We start from the raw sequence: 23359 nt of genomic DNA on the forward strand, positions 1-23359 counted from the left end.
TACAATCACAATGGTTAATTTTATTGAAAAATAGATAGCAAATTACAACAAAAACATTTCATATAATTTTTTTCTCAAATTAATATATATATTATAACAGTTTAACATTGTGTAAACATACAACTCTCTAAAAAGAACAAAAGCAACAACAAACCAGCAAGCCTTTTGAGACATACTCTTAAAACTGTTCACTAAATCTGAAGTATTATATATTTCATATTTATTATATACAACAAGGTAACTATAATTTTCTAACAACATTAGGCAAAATAAAATATCTCTGTTTTAGGTTGCCTTACCATCCCAAATTTCTGGAACTGACCATAATCTTTTGGGCAAATTTTGAAGTTAAGTTAAGTTAATTTCTGCATAAATTGTAATCAAATGATCAAATTGTAAAAATCAGGTAATTGTAACCATATTATTCATATTTTAATGTCAGTAATAAAGTTATCACTCTTCAATACAAAAACGATTATCACACTGAAAACAAATGCAGATCCTCGTATTTACATAAAAAAAAAACATTCTAAAAGAAAACATGCACTTACTTCTTTTGCCACAGCATGATCAGTATAAAGAGAAAAGTTACCTCTACTATCCTAATGTCTAGTTTCAACATATAATATAAATGGGAAAAGCCTTTTGATAATGGATTACCCTACAATTGTGTAAGGTCAATGAATGTGTGAATGTGATCCTTTTTATTTATATAGAACATTTTTTTATATATAATTCTTACTTAATTAACTGGAATCAAGTCAGTTTACAAATGATATAATTGTAGAATTTTACATACTTTAACAATACCATGGGTATTTACGCTGCAGACTTGTTATAAAGGGGGTCATAGATAGACATTTTCAATTCAAAAAAATACTAATTGCTCCAGGACCTAAGTACCTGAGCCCCAAAACATTGAAGCAAGTCCCCCTTAACAAATCTATACACTTATTTTCAAAAAATATATATAGCACTTTATATAACACATTAATATAACATCGAGTTAAGCAATGAACTACAGGTTGAATAGTGTTAGGAGAAAGTATAAATATTTTCAATGGTTATTTATATACAAAATGTATGCAATGTCACAAAATATAAAAAAAGTTTGTACAAGTTTCAGAAACAGAAGGCAAAGGCAGGCTCAGTGAGCTTTTCTTTTGTTTTGTAGCAATTAAAAAATAAATTATATATTTTCCAACAATTTATGTATATTGTTTTCATATTGCATTTAATATTCAAATTTGAATAATTTATATATTTATAATTGTCAGCTTTATTTGTCACAGAAATTGACATTCTTGAATGTATTCCAGCATTCTATGTGAAAATATGAAGCATTTGACCTTTTCAATTCACCTTCTTCATCATATTTTTTATCATAAATAAAATAAAGTTTTCTAATCAATGAAAAATAAAAATAAATAAGATGCCATTCTAGTATAATCTTCATATAAGGAAATCAAATAATACAAGAATATAAATTATGGCAGACTATACTTAAATGAAGAGAATTTTTTAAATGACAACCAAGGTCACAGAATCACGAGCAACAAATATAATCCAGGAAAGATTTATTCAAAATCCTTCTTCTACCAATTAAATGATTTCAAGTTACAAAAGTGTCAAAAATGCTTTTTTTGCAAGGAGGGAAACCTAATAAAATATATATCAAAAATCTATATTTTATAATTCTCCATTAAGAAATTCAACAGGAAATTTTAATAAAACTTAGGCAGATCATGTATGTAAAAATATATATACCATGGTGTAAATATCAGAAAAATTAAACATGGTTTAAAATTTGGAGTTACCAAGACCTGCTCCATTTATTTCTATAAATTACATTAATCAAAAACAAAAAAAGAATGTTAAGTACTTATGTTCAGAACATTTCACTATTCAATAGTGAAATTTTTAATAAAATGAGATAGAGCAAAAATGTATAAGACAATAGCCGGTATTAAATGTAACATTAAACCATAAATAACTATCTTCTGAAAAGTAACGGTACAAAAGTAAATTTAAACTTTGAGATGTACTTTTCTCTATGTTTTAGCACTAAAAGATGACGCCCATTTTCAAAACAGGTAGCATTAACATGATTTAATCTAACAAATGCACACAAATCTTTAACATTTCAAAATTCTATGTCCTCTATTTGTCAACTTATTTAACCTTCATAAGTTAGACATTCATACAACAATGGATAATTCTGAATCAAAGACTTTTGGAAGTTCTCTAGGTTTTTGTTTGCTTTGTAGTTAACCTCTGTAAGTTCTCTCAATTGTGTAAGTTTGTCCATACAACGAGCAAACCTTAACTGTTCATTTGGATGCGTCTTTTTCACAAGGTAAATAAAAGATTGTAAGATTTTCCATTGCATTTTCTCAACAAGTTCTGGTTCACGAAGGGCACAACGATCTACAATGTAAAGATGTACAGTGAAAAAAATTATCAATGAAAGATTACTTTATTTAACAAACTTCATCATAAAAAAGCAAAATAGAAAATGCTTGTATCCAACATAACATACAAATTATTACATGAAACTTGATTGATTGTTGGTGTTTAAGGTGGTACCCAACACCTTGACTCATATTAATTTGGCTCGTTTAATTTTCATAAAATTTTGACGAAATGTTTACTTTGTCCCTTTGACAAAAATATAAAAATTTCAAAAAATTTGAACCAACCACTTTATCAGAAAAATTTCATTGGTTATATAGCAGTTTGACAAACACTAATTTTGATCATTGAGAAGCTTAATATTTCCTTTACAATACAACGTTATTAAAACGTTTAGCTGATTTTTACAGAGTTATCTCCCTGTAGTGTTAGGTACCACCTTAAGGCCATTTTCAGCACTATTGGCTATATCATGGCAGTCAATTTTTATTGGTGGAGAAAGTCAGAGTACCTGAAGAAAACCACCAACCTTCAGCAGGAAAACTGAGAATCCTAGTCAATAAAGATTGGAGTCAAATGCACCTGCCACATGCTGGGTTCAAACTCACAACCTCAGTATTCACAGACTAATGATACAGTAGTTGAACTACTTAGACCACTTAGCCACCAAGGCCCTCCCATGAAACTTAGAATAGCATATCATGTAAGGATAGGTAATTATCAAAGCTATATATTCTACAGTCAAATAAAATTAAGACAAATTAATTATTTCCAAACCATTCTTTGCTTAATATTCAAATATATGCAAAATTGAAAAGAGTCGAGAATTATTTTCCATTGATAGGTCAATAGTATTAGTAAGAATGAAGTTTATATATTGACTTTATTCAAAAAACATTATTGTAGTAAGCTTACCTCTAGAAAGAACAATAACTCCTCTAAGCAAAGCAATCTCCTCAAATGTCAAATCAAGTTTCTTTAGCTTCCTTGTGAAGTTATTTACAGTTTCAATATTTTCAGGACTACCCCACATTTGTTCAACTTGTGTGTGGGTATATCCACATTTTTCATCAGCTGTAAATTTCATATCAGGATTTATTGACAGGAACTTTCCAAGCAACCAGTATTCAAATCTTGAAGCTGAAAGGAAAATTATAAAACTGCTTTATACATTGTAGAATAAAATTATAATATTTAAATATGAATACTATTACAATGCTCTAAATAATTGGTTAGGTTTTTGTATCTAAGTTCCTCGTCTGTAAACCCTACAAAGTTCAAAAATATTCTACTGTTGGGAGAATAAGGCATTCAAAAGTACATTAAGAAATCATATGCAAGCAAACATGAAGGTTGTCTGTAAGACAATATATGCAAATGCAAAGAGCAACCTGTTCAATATTAACTATATCTTTTTTCTTGAATAATTGGCAAATTTATTTCAGCTGAGGGAAAACAAAATGTTCTAAATATTAACATGTTAATTTCAAGAACAAGTTGAAACTAAATCCTATTTTAATTGCTTGTTACCCTTCAGTTTAGGGGTTGCAGTGGGTGAGGAATGGCAATGGACCACCCCTTTATCATAAATTTGTGCTTTTTCTAATGATAATTTATGGCTTGTCCCATAACCTCACTCATTCATTACTTGAACTGTATATTGCTTTTGACAATTTTTTTTTAAAGGGAGCTTATTTTTTTCTTTTATTTTCATTTCAGGGAGGCAAAAAGAAATGAGAGAAAGAAATAATTCTCAAAGGAATGAATATGAAACTTCATTTACATTTTTATCAAATGAATATGTACCGTTTAATAGTAAAACATAATCGGATTTTCTTTAGAGCAGAGGCAATCACTTTTATTATGTTTACTGTTAACAATTAGGCAATTGTAAAAGATATTATGTGTTGTCTGCAGGAGACAGTGAAATCATCCTTTCAATAAAAACAAATATCATCAAAAATTGGTGTCCGTGAATCATGATACTGTAACTCAAAATAAAGTTGGTGTGGCCTAAAGTCTGTGACAGTAATAGAGACTTGATATAGGACCCCATCTTCAAATATGAACAAACCTTTGATTAGTGTCAGTTTATCACTATTATGAATATGCTCCCAACCAGGTATTGACTTGACAAAGGAAATATATTTGACGATTTCTTTCTGCATACATTCTGCAACCTTGGTAAACATGCCCCTACGACCATCAATATCAATCCCAGTCACTAAGAAAAAGTTGTTGTATTCAGTTGTTGACAAACTCTTCAATTGACCAAATAGTTCATTCTGTAACTGGGTTTTCTCCTGAAATGAAAATATACGTTCAAGTTTGTTATTCTATATCTAAAGGTTGTTAATTAATAAAAATTAAGGAGAATGCTATTTATTATCATATTTGATGATAAAAGTATGGATTACTGAATCAAAATCATACTTTCTTCTAAGATTTGTCTTTGCTCTATATTTTTTTTTGTTTATTTCTCAAGTTACAAGCTTAGTTTATGCTTGCAATAATTACATAATAACTTGTCACTACCAAGCGGCTGACCAAATATGAAGTCATTCTGTTCAGTAGTACTGGACAAATGTTTGACAAAACTAAAGTTTATTTACCATATTGAAATATTCAAAGTAATGGCAAACTGGAAGTAGGTGTCTGACAGATACAATTATCACTGACAAGCTGCTGACCAAAGATGAAGTCATTCTGTTTAGTAGTACTTGAGAAAAGTGACTGAAATATTGGTTGAGTGAATCAAAAGACGGAGAGAGACAACAAGGTAACTGCTTTCGCTTTTACTTGATGATGTCACATGACTGGTATAATGTCTATTTTTTCACAAAAATACATCAAAACTATATCATTTCAAAACTTACCCAGAATTCCCTGTGAATGACCTCTGTGTACTCTTTGTTGAAATATTTCCTCATTTCAGGATATAATATCTCTTGTGCAGAAACCATGGTATTTATCAATTGTAGTTGTTCCATGTCATCTGCTAAGTTAAAAGAGGCTCGTAGCTTCTTTTGTGGTCGAGGCGTCATGTGATAATCCTCTAGCTCAAATGATGAACGCGGATTCTTCTGTGATGGAGAACTACTTGCATTTGACACTAATTCAATGCTTGCTGGAAAAAAAAATTTAAATTTATTCTTCATTTCCAAATATTGTTTAAACGATTGGAAAAACATATATTTTTAGATAAAAATTTAAGAACAATGAAAGTAAAACAAACGTAAACAGAAAGACAGGTAGTGTTGAGACTTTGATACTGATTTTTGCTTTTGATATTGCAATTAAGATAGAATAATAAAATGTAAATCTGAATATTTTTTAGGTATTCTAGGCTTTTCTTAAATATTTTTTGTGATTTTGAGATATTCAGATTTTAATTTTTCTATAATTTCGATATATTTTTTCCAAACAGTAGTACACTATCTTATTGAGAAAACACAGTGGTATTTAGTTAATTTACATTTACTGTTATAAAGAAATACACTATATTTTTGTACTTTTATTAATTGTAGTTTCGGGCTCAATGTCTATTGCTTTTGTTGTTGTAATGGCTATGGGATATAAACATCAATAGATTAAATTATTTTTATTTAATGTTTTTCTTTTTTCTTATTTTTGTCAAATTTCTGTCTCTGGTAACAATATAATTTGATATGACTATTTTAAAATGGTGCTGTATAAAGGTACATACATGTACTTGGAGATCCAAACTGTGATGACATACTCTCATCTAATGTGGTAGTATCTGGACTATACTGTTGCACACTGCTGGGGCTACTGGCTATGCTCTGTGGACTCTGCTGTTGTGGTATTTCAGTGGTGGTTGTAGTCTGGGATGCAAAAACGTCAACAACTTCTTGCGTCAGATCTATCAATTCATCTGGATTAATTTCCAAGAAGTCTATCTTATCAGATGTTAAGTCAATGTCAACTGTTTGTGAAGTAAGCCCATTTAAGAACACATCTGATCCAGATATTTCAATATTCTCATTAGTAATGTCAAGGTCAATTGTATTTAGAATGTCAATGCTATTCATGTCTGTAAATATTTTATTGGTTTCAATTGGGGAAAACACAGATGATGGTTCAAGTGATGTCATGTTTTCAGGAATATTTCCAATGGCAGAATGTAAGGAATTGCTGACAGACATCAGACTACTGCCTATAACTGATGATTGTAAAGTGTCATTTGATGTGAAATTTGTACTCTCTATCAAGGAGGATGAATTGTCTGAACTCTCTATAATGGAGGAGATAATGCTATCATTTACTGATGAATCTGGAACTGGGTTACTTTTTGGTACTGATATAATTTCTGGTAACTTCTTTGCAAATGAATCTGCCAGGGCAAAGCTATCTTTCAATGCCTGTTCCCTCTCAAGTTGTTTAACTTCCAAAATGGTCTTGGTTCTAATTGCAACAGTGTATCGACCATGACGCACAGCTGTTTAAATAGATAAAAAAAACATAATGCATTTCATCTTGAATACCTTAAACCAATCCTGGTTGTTCAAATAACATACAGATATTATTCATTCAGAAAAAAAAATCAAGTTGATAAGAAAATTTAGTTTGGGCAATCTGGTATGAGCCAGAATAATGTTTGATTGATGTTCTGTCAACATTGTAATATAAAACACTGCACACGTACCAATATAGAAATAACAAATTTGACAGTCCTTTTCTGTATAAACTGGGCCAAATTCTAATATAGAAAACCTGACAGAATTAAATACTATAGCCTTTTCAACAATGAAATTAAAATCCTACAAACACACCCCCTTTTTTAATTTCTGTTTACTTTTCAGCAAAACATTTATTAATTCTCAATTTCTTTATTACAATTCAAATACACTAGAACCATTTTATGTACCTTTTTTGGACATTCCCAACTCCAGACATTTTTTAAGTCTACAGGCAGAACAGTTGGCTCTTTTGTGGTTGATAATCTTACAGTCACCATCTCTTGGGCAAACATACTTGTTGTTTTCTACCAAAGACCTCCGGAAAAATGCCTGGAAATGAATATTTTAACACATGAAAATTGAATGAACATATGGTTATCATGCCAAATGACTTTACCATAAAAATTACATACCTGTTGCACCTAGGTTTATTTAATAAGCTAAACAGTTGATCATTCAGTAAACTAAGGGCTCAAACAGATACCATTCAAAATATATTTTGAAATCAAATGCCAGAAAGAATTAAACACAAGTGAAATGCCAGAAAGGTATAAGAGTATTGGTAATGTGCGTAATAAAACATGAATGACAAGTTGCTGTTTTGAAGTTTTTATGTGATACTGTAAATTGAAAAAAAAATATGGACAAATTGCAGTATTAATTATTGTGATTGCAGGAAATGTTGCATATAAATATAAATAATGCTACCAAATTTGAAATGCAAGTTTTTGTTTTTATGAAACCTTTCCAGTCACAATTTTCCCAATAATCAAAATATCATAATGATTTCTTAATTTACATAACTGTATAAAATAGTGATACATGGAGTAAGACTAATAGTTGACTTTTATCAGACAGATCACTTCTAAAGACTGGCCATGAACTGGCATATTTTTTTTTACTGACTTTGTTAAATCTAAATCACCTCATGCATGTACCCTAAATAATTCTTATAATACTGACTATTACCTTTAATAAGATATAAAAGAACCAACGAGGTGGAAAGAAAATATCACGACCAAGACTTTTTTTAACTGTCTGCTAACTAGACATTTATCTGATTTTTTTTAGGTTTAATGCCGTTCATAGACTACAGCAATCAAATTATTATACATACCTTAAGGAGTTGATTAATTATTTCAACCATTATGACTTATTTGTTAATCATGGAATGCTGATCATTTGGCTGTTTACAGTTTCTTCTATCTATCACAGTTAAAACAAGCATTCTGAGAGTATTGCATGGCAATACATAGTCCCCTGCCGGTTAAGAATTCATTGTACTGGAACAAAATGCTAACTTGATCTATAACTTTGCATGGTGTAAACTATATAACAAATATCAAGTCCATATCTTCAAACATGACGAAAAAAAATGTGGAAAACTGATTATTTGAGTGAATTTTCCAAGGACCATAACTCTGCACAAAATCATCATACCGGAACAAAATTCGAAGTTGACCTGTAACTTGTCATGATAAAACTATATATTAATTATTAAATCAATATCTTCAAGCATGACAAAAAAAAAGTGCAGAAAACTGATTATTTGAATGAATTTTCCAAATCCAAGGACCAAAACTCTGCACAAAATCATCAGACCAGAACATAATTTGAACTTGATCTGTAACTTGTCATGATAAAAGTATATACAAAATTTCAAATCAATATCTCAAGCACGAAGTAAAAAAGTGTGGAAAACTAATTTGCCGGACTGACGGATGGACAGACAGACGGACAGAGTGCAAACCTAAAGTCCCCTTTGACTTCGTCGGTAGGGGACTAATAATAGGCAAAAACCCTAAATTTTTCAAAAATCATCATTTAAGGGCAATAACTCCCATAAGGAGTCAATTGATTGTATCAGTCATATCTACAATAATGTAGATATTTTACTACTGATCATTTCAGCATTTTCCAGGGTCTGTCTATCTTTTGTAGTTTTCAAGATAATAGACAAATACACAAAAATGGATAAAAAATGGAAATTAGGGGCAATATCTTCTCAAAGGAGTCAATTAAGCTTTCCAATCCTTTTCACTGTTTACAGTTTCTGTCTATATCATAGTTTCATAGTAATAGGCAAAATATGAAAATTGGTCAATTACTCTCATTGAGGGGCAATAACTCCTATAAGAAGTTGTTTGACAATTTTGGTATTATAGATGGTAGGTAGATTTCAACATTCTGATCATTTTAGCACCTGTCAGATTTACTCTTTCTGCAATGGTTTTCAAAATTTATGATGAATACTTGCAGCTTACCCCTATTTTTTTTAGGATCAATTATTTTACCTGATTTCCTTTCTACAGAGGTTTCTTTTCACAAGCAAGGTATGATAAGCAATAGCATTTACTCGCTAGCTCAAATTATACTTCATACCTTGCAAGCTTCACATGTGTTGACACCATAATGAATTCCTGTGGCTGTTCCTCCACACACTCGACAAGGTGGTAATGTAAGGGGCTCTGACATAGTTTAGTTGCTGCTGTCTAGTAATCTAAAATTGAAAATAAACTAAATTCAATTTGACATATCTTCTACACATATTTTGACAGTAGGTCAATAATAATAAGGCAAAGTGTCTACTTTTGTTTGTTTTAAAGAAAAATGTTTGCTTATCTTGCTTTTAGACTTAAGTGATATATTTAAAAGAAAAATAATTAATTTCTGGCACGAGAAATTGCTTACCATGTTCAGTCTTAAATCAAAATATACCATACCATACAGACATCAGGTTTTTTAATAAAAATACATATCAAAGAAAAGCACAAATTTAAAAAAAATCTATGACTTTATTAATTCTTTTAGCATAAATCCTTTAATCTAATCATTCTAACCTGCAAAACTTTGCTGTGTGCATATTATACCTTGACTGTGGATTACTTAGTCTGTTATACAACTATATTAGGGTTGATTTATATAAACAGTGTCCTATTTAATTCAAGGCCAGTAAAAATCAATTGAAGTGGCCATGTGACAGGCCAAAGACAGACAGATCTGAACATATTCACTAGACTAGGCTTGTAAACACTTTATAGTGGACTCCAAGTTAACTGGTTTTATGTTGGTAAATTCTACAACTTCAACAAGGCACCCTTGAATGCCCCTATAACCCTAAAAGAGTCTTTTCTATAAAAAATTTATTGTAAATATATCAAACATGAGTAACAATATACTACACTCACATTTTCTTCAAGTTGAATTTTATTTTGTAGAATTTTCAACTTACAAACCAGACAATGTCTAACTTGTACAAAATTGAATTAAAGGAACATAAAAATGTTAATAAAAATATATATACAAGTTATCAATATTTCTTTTATAAAGTTAACTGAGTTCTATTTTAAGATTTGACATTTCACATATTTCTTCTTAGTTAAATCTGCAATTTTGATAAAAACCAGAGTTTACAAAATTCATATCTACAAGGATTAAGGAAGAAAAACTTACTATTAATTTTCTTGTCTTTATTTTGTATGAAATCAAATACTTATATTTTTTTTTTATCTCATAAACCAAAATACAATGGTAAAGAGAAAACACTTGAAGTTGTGCATATTAAACAGTACCATAATTTAAAAAAAAAAAAAACTGTTTGACTCTGGTCCGTCTAGTTCATTGAATGGAAATAAAATTATTTTGCAAATTTATGCTTACAAACAAAAAATCACAAGAAGAAATGAAACTGTAAACTTCTGTTTGAATATAATTTCCTTCTAGAAACAAACTACCTGCACTAAGTGACAAAGTACATGGATCTTAAAAAAATGTAAGGAAACAAATAATGCTTACATTACTTTTACACCCATGAATTATTTAGTAAACCAATCACTATCCAAGCAATAGTTCATTCAAGTCTATCTCATATATTTCAATGTAATAAAATATTTTTTAAGCATCCTGTTAAAATGAAATGGAGGAAACTTGATGATCTAATCATATTTCACTATAAATATTAATGGAAGAGTACTTTAAAAAAAAAGTTGATAAACATTATAATCAATGAAGTCTGAATAGACAACACCCATAAAATCTATTAAAAGTCAGTTAAGCTTAAAACTATTTATTCTTTAAGACTTTCAGAAAGGCATTAGTAATTTGATAATGGTTACTTTTCAATTATATAGTGGAAAGAGGTATCAGTTTGAATTAAATGAAGAATTTTTAACAATCCTTTATATTTCATAAGTTCGGGATATAAGATGATTTTTTCTATCACATTTACATAAGTTGTCACCTGAGATGTACTCTATCAAGCTCATCACGAAACCTCTCCTATAATATTGCATAATGCATACAACCACAACTATTACATCATAATATATAAGTCAAAAGGTAGAACTCGCAGGTAGAACTAAGGAATTACCCTAAACACATTATACATTCTATACATAAACTATGTGTGTTTTATAATTTTTTAATGAATAAGAGCCCCACATGAGGAATTATCTGCAGACTTTACATTCACTAACCAATCATAGGAAATTTAATATATTCGGTGAAAGGATCAGAGCGATACAAATAAACCAAGTATGACGTCACAATGCTCACACACAGAGAACCTGCATTATACTAGCAGATCTTTGATTATTAGAGGATCAATAGATAAGGTTATAAATGGAGTACGATTTGTCAAGGTGTATTCTAAATCGTGACACTTATTAAAGTTACGTTTATGAGTCATAATATTATTATATATCTGTGCTTACTTTGCAAATAAAATAATAAAAAATGTACATACGCGTTTTTTTAAATTTGTTGATTGTTTATTTTTTTATAAGTTTAAGGATACAAACATATGTAATGTAGTGTAAATAAATATTGTGGTTATTTCTAACAGAGACATGTAATAAATCATATGTCTCTGTTTCCAAGAATCTATTCTTGCTCTTTTTCCTCATACATGTTATACACCTATGCAAGTTCATTTGGTATGCATGAATTTGTATAAAATTTCTTACCAGATATTAATAAACATGCATTTTGGATTGTCCATACTGTTGCGAGGTCAATTACTGATATTTAGCCAGAAGTACTAGTAACTACTGACAATAGTCACAGCATTCCATATTTAAAGTAATATAATTTATTTAGCTGACCTGATAATAATGTTTAAATTCATATCATATTTAGCTGACCCGGTATAAATGTTTAAAGTAAAGTAATTAGCTATTTCATTCAGGACAGGGTCAATACATTTTCTTCAGTAGATAATAAATATCTGATTTTTACACCTTTTATGTAGCTTTATCCTAAAGATATATATTAACAAATGGGAAAAAAATCAAACATTACCTCCATTTCAACCCTTTGGACTTAAAGCAAACACAATCGATCAACCCATTTACATTGCTTGGATTACAAAAACTGTTCTTTAAAGTGTTGACAAAACACTTGGGTCCAGGGGGGTTGAATCAATAAATATATTCAATAATTTTTAAATTCAAATAACAATTGTATGAAATCTTTCATATGGTCATTTCTAAAAATTGTAATGATCAGCAAAAACAGAACTATTGCCCATATGATACTGCTATTATATGAAGATGATATCATATATATTTCTCATTAATAATGGAGGGATTTAAATCAGTGAAGAGGACATAAAAGGTCCAATAAAAATAAAATTTCTAACAAAAATATGTAGGGTGGGGCAAGGTAGTGTGGATTTCAACTATAAACTTTGTGTTTTTTTTATATCAAATCTGGTAATAACTTTATAAGAAATACTAAATATGTAAGAATATTGGATATAGAAGAATGTAATTCTAATAAAATAGGGGATGGTCAATCTTAAATTAAATAAATGTGGATAGTGTCCACATGTGGACACAGATGATGCCCCTGCTTGCATATCATATAGTTATAAAGGGACATAACTGAAGAATGGTAAAAGTGACGCTACCCAAATTTGAACTTGATCTGAGTTTTGTGGTAATAAGCATTGTGTGTAAGGCTCATAACATTTGGTTGAGGCTAACTTAAGAAGAAAACAGAAACTAAAAATTCAGCAATTTTTCTATTTGTAAACACGCATAACTCTAGAACGGTTGTGAATAAGTTTAATAACATTTGGTTGAGGCTAACTTTAGAGAACAGAAACTAAAAAATCAGCAGTTTTTCTATTTGTAAATACGCATAACTCTAGAACGGTTGTGTATAAGTTTCATAACATTTGGTTGAGACAACCTAAAGTTAGAGAACAGAAACGAAAAATTCAGCAATTTTTATGTTTTTAAAGGGACATAACTCAAGAATGGTAAAAGTGTGGCCACCAAATTTCGTACTTAATCTGTATTATGTAGTAATAAGCATTGTGTATAAGTTTCATAACATTTGGTTGAGGCAAACTAAAGTTAGAAAACGGAAACAAACAATTTGTACTTGATCTTAGGTTTCATAATGTTTGGTTGGGGCAAACCTAAGTTACAGAATGGAAACTAATAATTTTGCAATCTTTCGATTTATAAAGGGGCATAACTCAATAATAGTTACAGTGACACTACCCAAATTCAACTTGATCTGTGTTTTATCAGTGGAAGTCAAAATTAAACATTGCATTGAATAAAGCATTGATTGTAGTTGATTCAACTTTAATCATGCACAAAGGACGATAACTCCAATTTTAATAAAAAAAAGATTCTTGATATGTAGAAGAAAATAAAAATTTTGCAATTTTTCCATTTATAAAGGGGCATAACTCTAGAACGTTTAAAGTGACGCCACCAAAATTCAAACTTGATCTGTGTTTTGTGGTAATAAGCATTGAGTATAAGTTTCATTACATTTGGTAGAGGCAAACTTAAGTAAGAGAACGGAAACTAAAATTTTTGCAATTTTTCCATTTATAAAGGGGCAGAACTAGAACGGTTAAAACGACGCCACCAAAATTCAAACTCGATCAGTGTTTTGTGGTAATAAGCATTGTGTATAAGTTTCATAACATTTGGTTGAGGCAAACTTAAGTAAGAGAACGGAAACTAAAAATTTTGCAACTTTTTCCATTTATAAAGGGACATACCTCTAGAACGGTTAAAACGACGCCAACTAAATTTAAACTTGATCTGTGTTTTGTGGTAATAAGCATTGAGTATAAGTTTCATAACATTTGGTAGAGGCAAACTTAAGTAAGAGAACGGAAACTAAAATTTTTGCAATTTTTCCATTTATAAAGGGGCATATCTCTAGAACGGTTAAAGTGACGCCACCAAAATTCAAACTTGATCTGTATTTTGTGGTAATAAGCATTGTGTATACGTTTCATAACATTTGGTTGAGGCAAACTCAAGTTAGAGAACGGAAACCAATTTTGGGACGTAGGGACGGACGTACGTACAGACGGACAAGGGTAAAACTTAATGCCCCCACCGCTACGGCGGGGGCATAAAAAATTAAGAGAACGGAAAAAAATTCGAACTTGATCTGTAACTTGTCTTGATAAAACTATATACCAATTATCAAATCAATATCTTCAAGCATGACGGGAAAAAAGAGTGGAAAACTGATTATTTAAGTGAATTTTCTACGTCCAAGGACCATAACTCTGCACGAAATCATCAGACCGGAACAAAATTCGAACTTGATCTGTAACTTGTCATGATAAAACTATATACCAATTATTAAATCAATATCTTCAAGCATGACTAAAAAAAGTGTGGAAAACTGATTATTTGAGAGAATTTTCCAAATCCAAGGACCATAACTCTGCACTTCGTCGGTAGGGGACTAATCATGTGGCCTAACCAAAAAATTATGTACTGTGTTATTATTTTGCTTTATTTTTCCATCCGTACACCTGTGTGTCTGAGGTTTATTTATAAAGTATTGTCTATTGTATATCGCTGGGCAAAGCAAAGCATGCAATTTTACCAATTCTGTTAAGGACATCATTTGAGCCAAGTCTCCATATTTTATAACAAACGAACTCAAAATCCAAATCCAACTTAGGAAAGCACTTTTTGTTAATAAATGTTATCTTAGTAGATATTACATTATATTTTACTTTAATTAAAAGATAATATACCAGCTTTCTTTCTAGTTTCAATTTCTGAACATAGCTAACATTTTATAAACATTGTTATAAAAACTCAATGTGATCAGACAAGAGTAACTTCCCATTTATACCTTGAGAAAAGACTCAGACAGGAGAAATTCATACCAATTTATATCGACAAAATTTGCATACACACAGGTCAGGACAAACTCATACTATGATATGGACAAAATTTGTGTAACTGCTCTTTTTTTAAATAAATAAATAGATAATAAAATATTATCTAGGGTAGATACCTAACAGTACAAATCATCTTACGGACTTTACAATGTAAATAAATGATGTGTCCATTCATAAAATGTGTTGAAACAAGCCCATAAAACATAGATATGTCAGACCATGACAATTCAGATTTGGTTTTATCAGTCACTAGTGTTTACCTTTCTCTTAGTACAGTCAACAACAAGTCTTTTACTGATAACCCAGTTTAATCTTATCAATGATTATGTATTGCACAACATAAAATACTGAAATTTTTTTTTCCTAAAAAGGGTAACCAACATGACCAAGATTTGATGATAAATCTTAGTGATGTTAGAATTCAAAGATAGATCTGTGAAATTGATAAGAAAACCATTATCTGGATTATGGGATATGTAAACATACACCCAACTTAAAACTTATGATATCATCTCATCACCTACTACTCCAAATTAAAATGGATGTAAAAACTAAACCCAGTAAATATATTTGTTAAAAAAAAGTTAAATGTAGTCTTGATTATCAGACTGTCATGAAACTATCCAGATTGATCTGGCAAATAAATATTTATGTTTTTCGATAACCACTAGAAGGCATCTTAGACATTTAGAGCATGTGAAATTGTTTTCAAAAATCACCATGTGCATAAAGTACATGTAGAAATTACTCATGTTTGAAGTAGTAAATGAACTTTTTTCAACAAGTTCATTTGCTTTATTTCAATTGCCATGGACTCAATTTTGCCTAGTATTGCACCAATTCTATTTTCATTTTAAGATCATTGTGGTGCATTGTTTGACATTTTTGGTTGGTTTATGGACGGATCTTGTTTCATTAAGGTACATTGTATTGTATTGTTGTTTGGATATGTCATTGGTCTTTAGACATTACTTAACTGACCATGTGCTTACATAGGAAAACAGAATTTAGTACTGACATAAATCAGAACAGATGATGGGAAAGAAATTGAAAAATCGTTTTCTCAGGATAACAAATTCCACTGTGAATATGCTAGTTCTTACACTAAACAGTCATACAACTATGCCCAAGAATTTGCATCAAAATGATGTTGGATGGAAAATCAGCTTATCACCAACACCACTTAGAAAACACAAAATTTTCAAATAAATTTGTCACTCCAATTATAAGTTTGTTAGTTGATGAATACCACATGTTTAGTTTTCTTGATAATTGGTGGTAATTATTGCATGAATGAATTAATAGTGAATACAAATGTGAATATTTAGTTAATTACAAATGTAAACATGTAATACAAATTAAAAATTATAAGAAGACAAATAAAAATTTCAATTTTTTTAATAATGTGTAGGGAAATATAACATCACAAACTTTCCTTCATCATTTTTAATATTTAATTTCCATGAGTAGTTATTAAAATGTTAAAATAATCAAAATTTCAATTAATTTCATTGTTCCTGTTCTGGAATGGTAATATCAGAAACTGGACACATTGTGTATTATCATCTATACTGTTATTACAAACTCAGTTTTTTGTTTTAAACATCTGTTTGTTAAGTATTATTATCTGACCCTTTATCAGCATCAGGTGACAGATTTACAGCTTTAGTTAACCATTTTATAATTGAGAGAAGATATGAAAATTTCACTCTGTAGGGTTTGGATTCAAGACTGTAAAGCAGTCTTCTAAGACAGATCTATAGCTTACAATTCAGACTAGGTTGACCAGCATGATTTTATTTTAATGTCTAGCGTTTGATGGAGAAGCATATAATACAATTTTTTTGTTGGACCCAGCAGGGGATGGAATCCAAAAACTGCTGTACTCCATGCAAACAATTTTTTGTTGGACCCAGCAAGGGATGGAATCCAAAAAGTGCTGTACTCCATGCAAGCACTCTCCCACAAGATCACCAAGGGGGTTGGTCTCGTATGTTCATGTTCGAATTAGATAATAAAAGCTTGTATATTTATCAATCAATATAGATAGTACAAAAACTCATCTTAACTTGAATACTAAACTGCATTAACCATGTAAATATTGACAGACCATAGCTGTTTACACAAGGTCTGGCTAAAATACTACTCCTAAGCATTCCACACATCAAACTACAAGTCCATTATAAATAAATAAATGCAGCTGCATGAAGTATGATATAATGGTTAACCAAAGGATTTGTTTAATCTGTCTATTTTACAGCGAAACCTTTCTTTACCAAACCCCTTACAGATTGAATATTTTGTTTGAATTAGACAGGTTGAAATACTAAGGAAAATTTGCTGGCAGCTCAGTTTACATAGGCCAGGGTAGAGTTGAGAACAGGTTTCATAGTATAAAGAGTTTTCGTAATTGAAGTCTAAGTGCTATTTCAGTGTCAACATTTGAATAAAACAAACCTGGTATTTAAACCATGTAAACAAAGCTTGAAAAAACATGTCATTTATCATATCAAGACTGGTGGTCTGATCTGAATGGAAATAGAAAGTTCCAAGATTTATAACTAGACTGGATGATATGGGGTTGTCAATGGTAATTGTTATTAAAACTACCTTATCTTTAAAAAAATAATCAAATTGAACCATAATCCACCAAAACTTTTCTTATTTCCCCAACTTGCGTGTCAACTATTCCTTATTCCCCTGACTTGTGTGTCAACTACCCCTTATTCTCCCTACTTGTATGTCAACTATCCTTTATTCCCCAGATTTGTGTGTCAACTACTCCTTATTCCCCCGACTTGTGTGTCAACTACCCCTTATTCCCCTGACTTGTGTGTCAACTACCCCTTATTACCCTGACTTGTGTGTCAACTATCCCTTATTCCCCTGACTTGTGTGTCAACTACCCCTTATTCCCCCAGCTTGTGTGTAACTACCCTTATTACCCCAATGTGTGTGTCAACTACCCCTTATTCCCCCAACTTGAGTGTCAACTACCACTTATTCCCCCAACTTGTGTGCCAACTACTCCTTATTCAACCTACTTGTGTGTCAACTACCCCTTATTTCCCCAACTTGTGTCAACCACCCATTGACAGCCAGGAGTATTCCAGAATCTTATAATTATGTTTCATGGTTTACTGAATGCAAATATGAAATCATTCTATCCTCAAACTCCTCCCTTTAAACCTTTACATCATTTAAGTGAAATTTAGTATTATGAGTTAGTTCTTAATTTGTTATTCAACTTAACGTTTCATTTTGATGAGTAAGAAATCTTTTTAACTGGTTACCGTCTCTCTTGTCTTATAATGACTGCATTTGAATAAAAGTGAATAGTTCTTTTTTCTTGGCAAACAACTTTTTAATAAGTTAAAAGTGGTTGCATTGTTTAACTCTTTATGCATTTTGTGCAGTCAAAGTGCTTTTTTTAATCTACCTTCATCATGAATACTCAAATCCCAATGTATAAAATATTTGTCAAGAACTTGAGGAATATGAATTTTACTGACCAGAATGATGGCAAGCAAGACTACAACTTTGAAAAGACTTCCATTTGAACACCCCTGGTTGACGGAATAAGGCAAATACACAGTATAGGTAAAAGGGGGAAAGGTGAGTCAAATGGAAGTTTTGTCACAACTTATAGAATAAAATCTTTTAAAAGACCATATATATTATATCTCCATTTACCTTATATATAAAACCTGTCCACAGCTTCTTACAAAATCAAACCATGACGTACAGATTTTAAGATAATCATATGCATCTACACAGATAAGATAATTTATTTCTGAACATTCCACCTTGTGACCACATAGATATATAGGTATTAACAGCAGTTTACTATGGCATGTATACCTTGACCAATTTAATCTTGTTTTACTAGGGTAGTGACCTTTAATAAATTATCATTTCATTAATACTGAACAATTGAGGTATTTGTAAACATACTTTACTTATTCAGCAAAATTTTAATTGGATCATCACTCGAAGATGGTTTTCAACTAAAACCAAACCATATTAGTTTACAATACAATATGATCTAGAAGTCTTCTACATGGATAAATTAAAGTAATGGATTGATAATTTGTCATATTTATTCATATATCAATAATGAATTTCACATGAAAAAGTGTCAGTCTCAACCAATAAAATGCTATTAATTTTCACCCACTTCACTAATACTTAAAAAAAAGAGGATCTCCCACATGTATGTGGAACTTATTCATTGACATACAATAAATAAAATACTGATTGATCATTTTTCTAAATATAAGGAAGGAAACAGGGCTATATACATAAATAACAGGATGAAGATACCAAACTGGCTACATTCACTAGGGAACCAGATAGGGGAAGTCTAGTTGACAATTCACTAATGAGACAGGTGTAACAAACAAATATGTATGAAATAACAGCAGACAATAATAACTAAAGCTTATGACATTATGATCCTTCTTCAAAGTGAGATTAAGATAAAACAGCAATCCAACAATAAAACAAAGCAAAAAAGACTTTGAGCTCAACATACAATCTGCCAACTAATAAAAAAGAGTTTTTACCATATGAAAAGCTCTAAATCACCTGAGGTTAGACAAGTTCAGAATAAATAGAGACTACCAAGGCCTATCATCACATTTCTTAGATGACAAAAATAAAAAAACAATAGCTTGTAATTCAGTGGTTGTGGTTTGTTGCTGTACTAGTATATCATATTTGTTTTTTGTTCATTGATTAGTATATATATCAGGCCGTTAGTTTTCTCGTTTGAATTGTTTTACATTTGTCATTTCAGGGCCTTTTATAGCTGACTATGCGGTATGGGTTTTCCTCATTGCTGAAGGTCTCTGGTGGAGAGTTGTCTCATTGGCAATCATACCACATCTTTTTATCTTTATAAAGTGTTGTAAACAGACAACCACTGATGAGGTTCCAGAAAGGCATGTTAATTTAACATGTAGCAAGTTAAACTTTCTTTTTGGAACTTATTGTTCTTTTTTTTCATATCAATCAGAGGAAAAATAAAGTACAAATGTACTGAACTTCTTATAATTATAGAACTGATAGATATTAAAAGGCTGTATAACTTATTTCCATATCATTCTCAACAAAGATTATCAATGTACAGGTATTTGAAAAATTATGTTTTATTCATTATTAGAATAATCTATTTAAATGGGAATCAATATTATAGTTAAAAATAATAGGATTAATGGTGTCATAATACATGAGATTAAGTGATTTAAAGTAAAGTTTCAACACATGATGTGTGAATACTTTATTTTTAGTTGGACTGTCATGAAATAGAAGTTCCTTAATGATATAATTTCCAAATGAAATATTATTTCCACTGGAAGAAATGTTAAAGTATTTGTTCCTAACAGAGTAAATGGTATAGAATATTTGCTCCAATAGGAACAGCTAGTATATAGCATTGTTTATAATAGTGTCAAGAGAAACTTGTATAAGGAGGAACAAATATACATTGACAGGACATTGTTGGAGGCTTTTAGTTTTGTTTTGACACATTTTTAGAAAGAAGTTTTAACAATCATGTTTTATTTTACAAATTTTCTTTTGATTCTGCTGTAGTTTTTTCTCTCTTCGTTTCTTCTTTCATGCATGATGCTTTCAAGTATGATTTGTTCAGATAGTTGTGAAGGTGGGTGTTGGAACAGGAATACATGCTAGCATTTATGTGATGTAAAAAGTCACACAGAGCTAGGTGACATAACTCTGTTAAAACCTTTATAAACTGTTGTTTTTGTAGTGCAAAATCATTGACACTGTTTCACAAATCCAATCAGAGACCTGTATGTATGTTAATTCTTAACAAATGTTTGCAACTTATTCACATCTTACAATTGCTTTGTAAAGGATTATGCCTTTTTTTTTTCTTCAATTTTGAATTAGGAGATTCACTGTCTGCCTTGTTCTGATAAAATGTGATTTTTATGTAAGTGAATACACAAGGTTGTATAATAATCAATATGTTTTGGAACGACTCTGATTAGGATGTGTTAATCAAATAATTGAAAAGTGTTTCAATATAATTTGTTTTGGTACATAACATACCAGGTTAGATCTCAACAGCTTCATATAAAGTCATGGAAACATTCATAAATTGATATTTTGGAACATGTGAATTTGTATATGACTTCAAAATCAATTGGTGCTTTACTTTTTATCTAATTGAAAAATGAAAAACGCAGGGTCTAATTCGAAGGAAAGTAATGACAAATAACTTTACATAGTCCAGATTAAATTTCAATTACATGTAGGAACTAGGACAGAAAAAAAAGTGAGATGATACCATTGAGGAAATCAAAAACCAAAAGTCAAAGAAAAACAAATATTACCATGGTTTCAAATAAAAAGGTGAAAAGACAAAAAAAGTCCTCAAAACCCTGCACAAAAAACAGAGACTTAGCAAAACAAACCTACTACAGGGACCAATGATAGATAATGAATTGGATCTTATATATTATGTATATAGGACTGAAAATGGTTACATGTATTTGCTTGTTATCCACTAAAGACACAGCATTTAGAAGTAAGAACAAATAGAATAGAATGGAAACAGGGAATGTGTCAAAGAGACAACATCCAGACCAAAGAGCAGAAAACAGCCCATGGCCACCAATGGGTCTTCAACAGTGCAAGAAAATCTCCCACCCAGAGGCTGGTCAGCTCAGAGTAGTAAATGTGTCCTGGTAGGGTGAAATGTCTTCCTGAAGATGTTATCTTGTTACCTAGCAGCATTTCAGTCAGGTACAAAGCATAGTACATATTCATATCACATTAACAGGATTTCAACTCACTTTTCATCTCAATTAAGTATGATTTTAGGGATAAATTTATTTACATATAAGGAATATGTAAGAGCAAAATAAGGAATTTTTCTAAAATTCAAGGTACAAATTCACTTACTAAAATATGCAAATTGACTACTGACAAGAGATCATTACCAAAGAGATGTCATATTAATCCGACATTAATTCAGCTTCAAGTTTATGCTGACTGCATGTGTTCATGACTAGAGTATATCTCTGATATCATTTATCAGTATCTAGAAGTTCTTACTTCTTTCAGATAATAATTAAATAAGTTATTGCAGAGGAATACACCAAAAACATCAACAGGAACACTCTATTTTATTAAAAATTAGGATTTTTTGTTTTATAGAAAAATAGGACATTTTTAGGATTTTTACTTACTTAAAGTAGATTTTAAAGGAATACATCTAAATTATAAAAAAAAAAAAACAGGAGGAAATTAGGGCCAGTTGAGAGTCTGCATTGCCATATTCTCCTCCTTTTGTCAGATGAGAGACTGAATTACCATAATGTATACATGTAATATTTGCCACTGGACATCAAACACCTCTCCATTGCCAGCATCATCATCATCATCATCATCATCATCAAATTAAGAAATTAGTTTTCCACCATCATTGATTTAAGGTTGGACAATTCTTAACTTAAGGCCTGGCATTTCCTAGATGTATAAAAGTTATATGCATTTTGTGTTTCAGAAAGATAAAAAAAAATGTTTCAAATTGGTTCATATTGATCTATGTTAATTGATGATAAAAATGGCACATATCCAGATCATTATTTTTTTAATTTAACATCAAAAACTGCATGTATGGGTTTTTCCCCATTCGCACTTTCAATTTATTACAATTTTGTCAGAAAATTTCACAGACGAGGATATCCGTCTGACTACATCACCCGGGTCACAGTGGTACGGACTTCGGTGTTATTTCAATAAGTTGTACATTTTACAAAATTTATTTTTCATTGTATTTTCTGTTGTATCCTGTTTAACTCACCTTTCTAGCGTCTGTCTTGCAACACTTTATGCGGTGACAATCCCTGTATTCGTATTTAAATGGCCAAGAAAATTGTCATACGAGCACAACTGGACAGAATTTGCAATGTCACTTTTGTTTTGACAAGTTTTTCCTAGTTAGTAAAGCAGAGTCGTGAGAGTTCCGAATGGAATTAGGTTAGTGGATTTCGTAATGCCGGTGCTCACGTGTGTTGATGTATTTTTAACTAACATT

At 30.6% G+C, this 23359-nt stretch overlaps 2 protein-coding genes across 4 annotated transcripts in view; one reads left to right on the plus strand and one right to left on the minus strand.

The window, feature by feature from the left end:
• On the minus strand, positions 1-23263 carry LOC127704715 (uncharacterized). The gene is made up of 8 exons (XM_052208909.1): positions 23126-23263; positions 9495-9612; positions 7301-7442; positions 6119-6871; positions 5289-5539; positions 4487-4715; positions 3328-3552; positions 1-2427 (listed from the first exon to the last, which is right to left on the minus strand). The coding sequence occupies exons 2-8, from the start codon at positions 9585-9587 to the stop codon at positions 2177-2179; spliced, it is 1944 nt and encodes a 647-aa protein (XP_052064869.1). The 5' UTR covers positions 9588-9612; positions 23126-23263; the 3' UTR covers positions 1-2176.
• The window catches only part of LOC127704734 (U1 small nuclear ribonucleoprotein A-like), a 1100970-nt gene that overhangs the window by 906051 nt on the left and 171560 nt on the right, over positions 1-23359 (plus strand). The window lies entirely within an intron of this gene.

Source organism: Mytilus californianus, unplaced genomic scaffold, assembly GCF_021869535.1.
Source record: "Mytilus californianus isolate M0D057914Y unplaced genomic scaffold, xbMytCali1.0.p SCAF_6, whole genome shotgun sequence".
NCBI classification, from domain to species: Eukaryota; Metazoa; Mollusca; class Bivalvia; order Mytilida; family Mytilidae; genus Mytilus; species Mytilus californianus.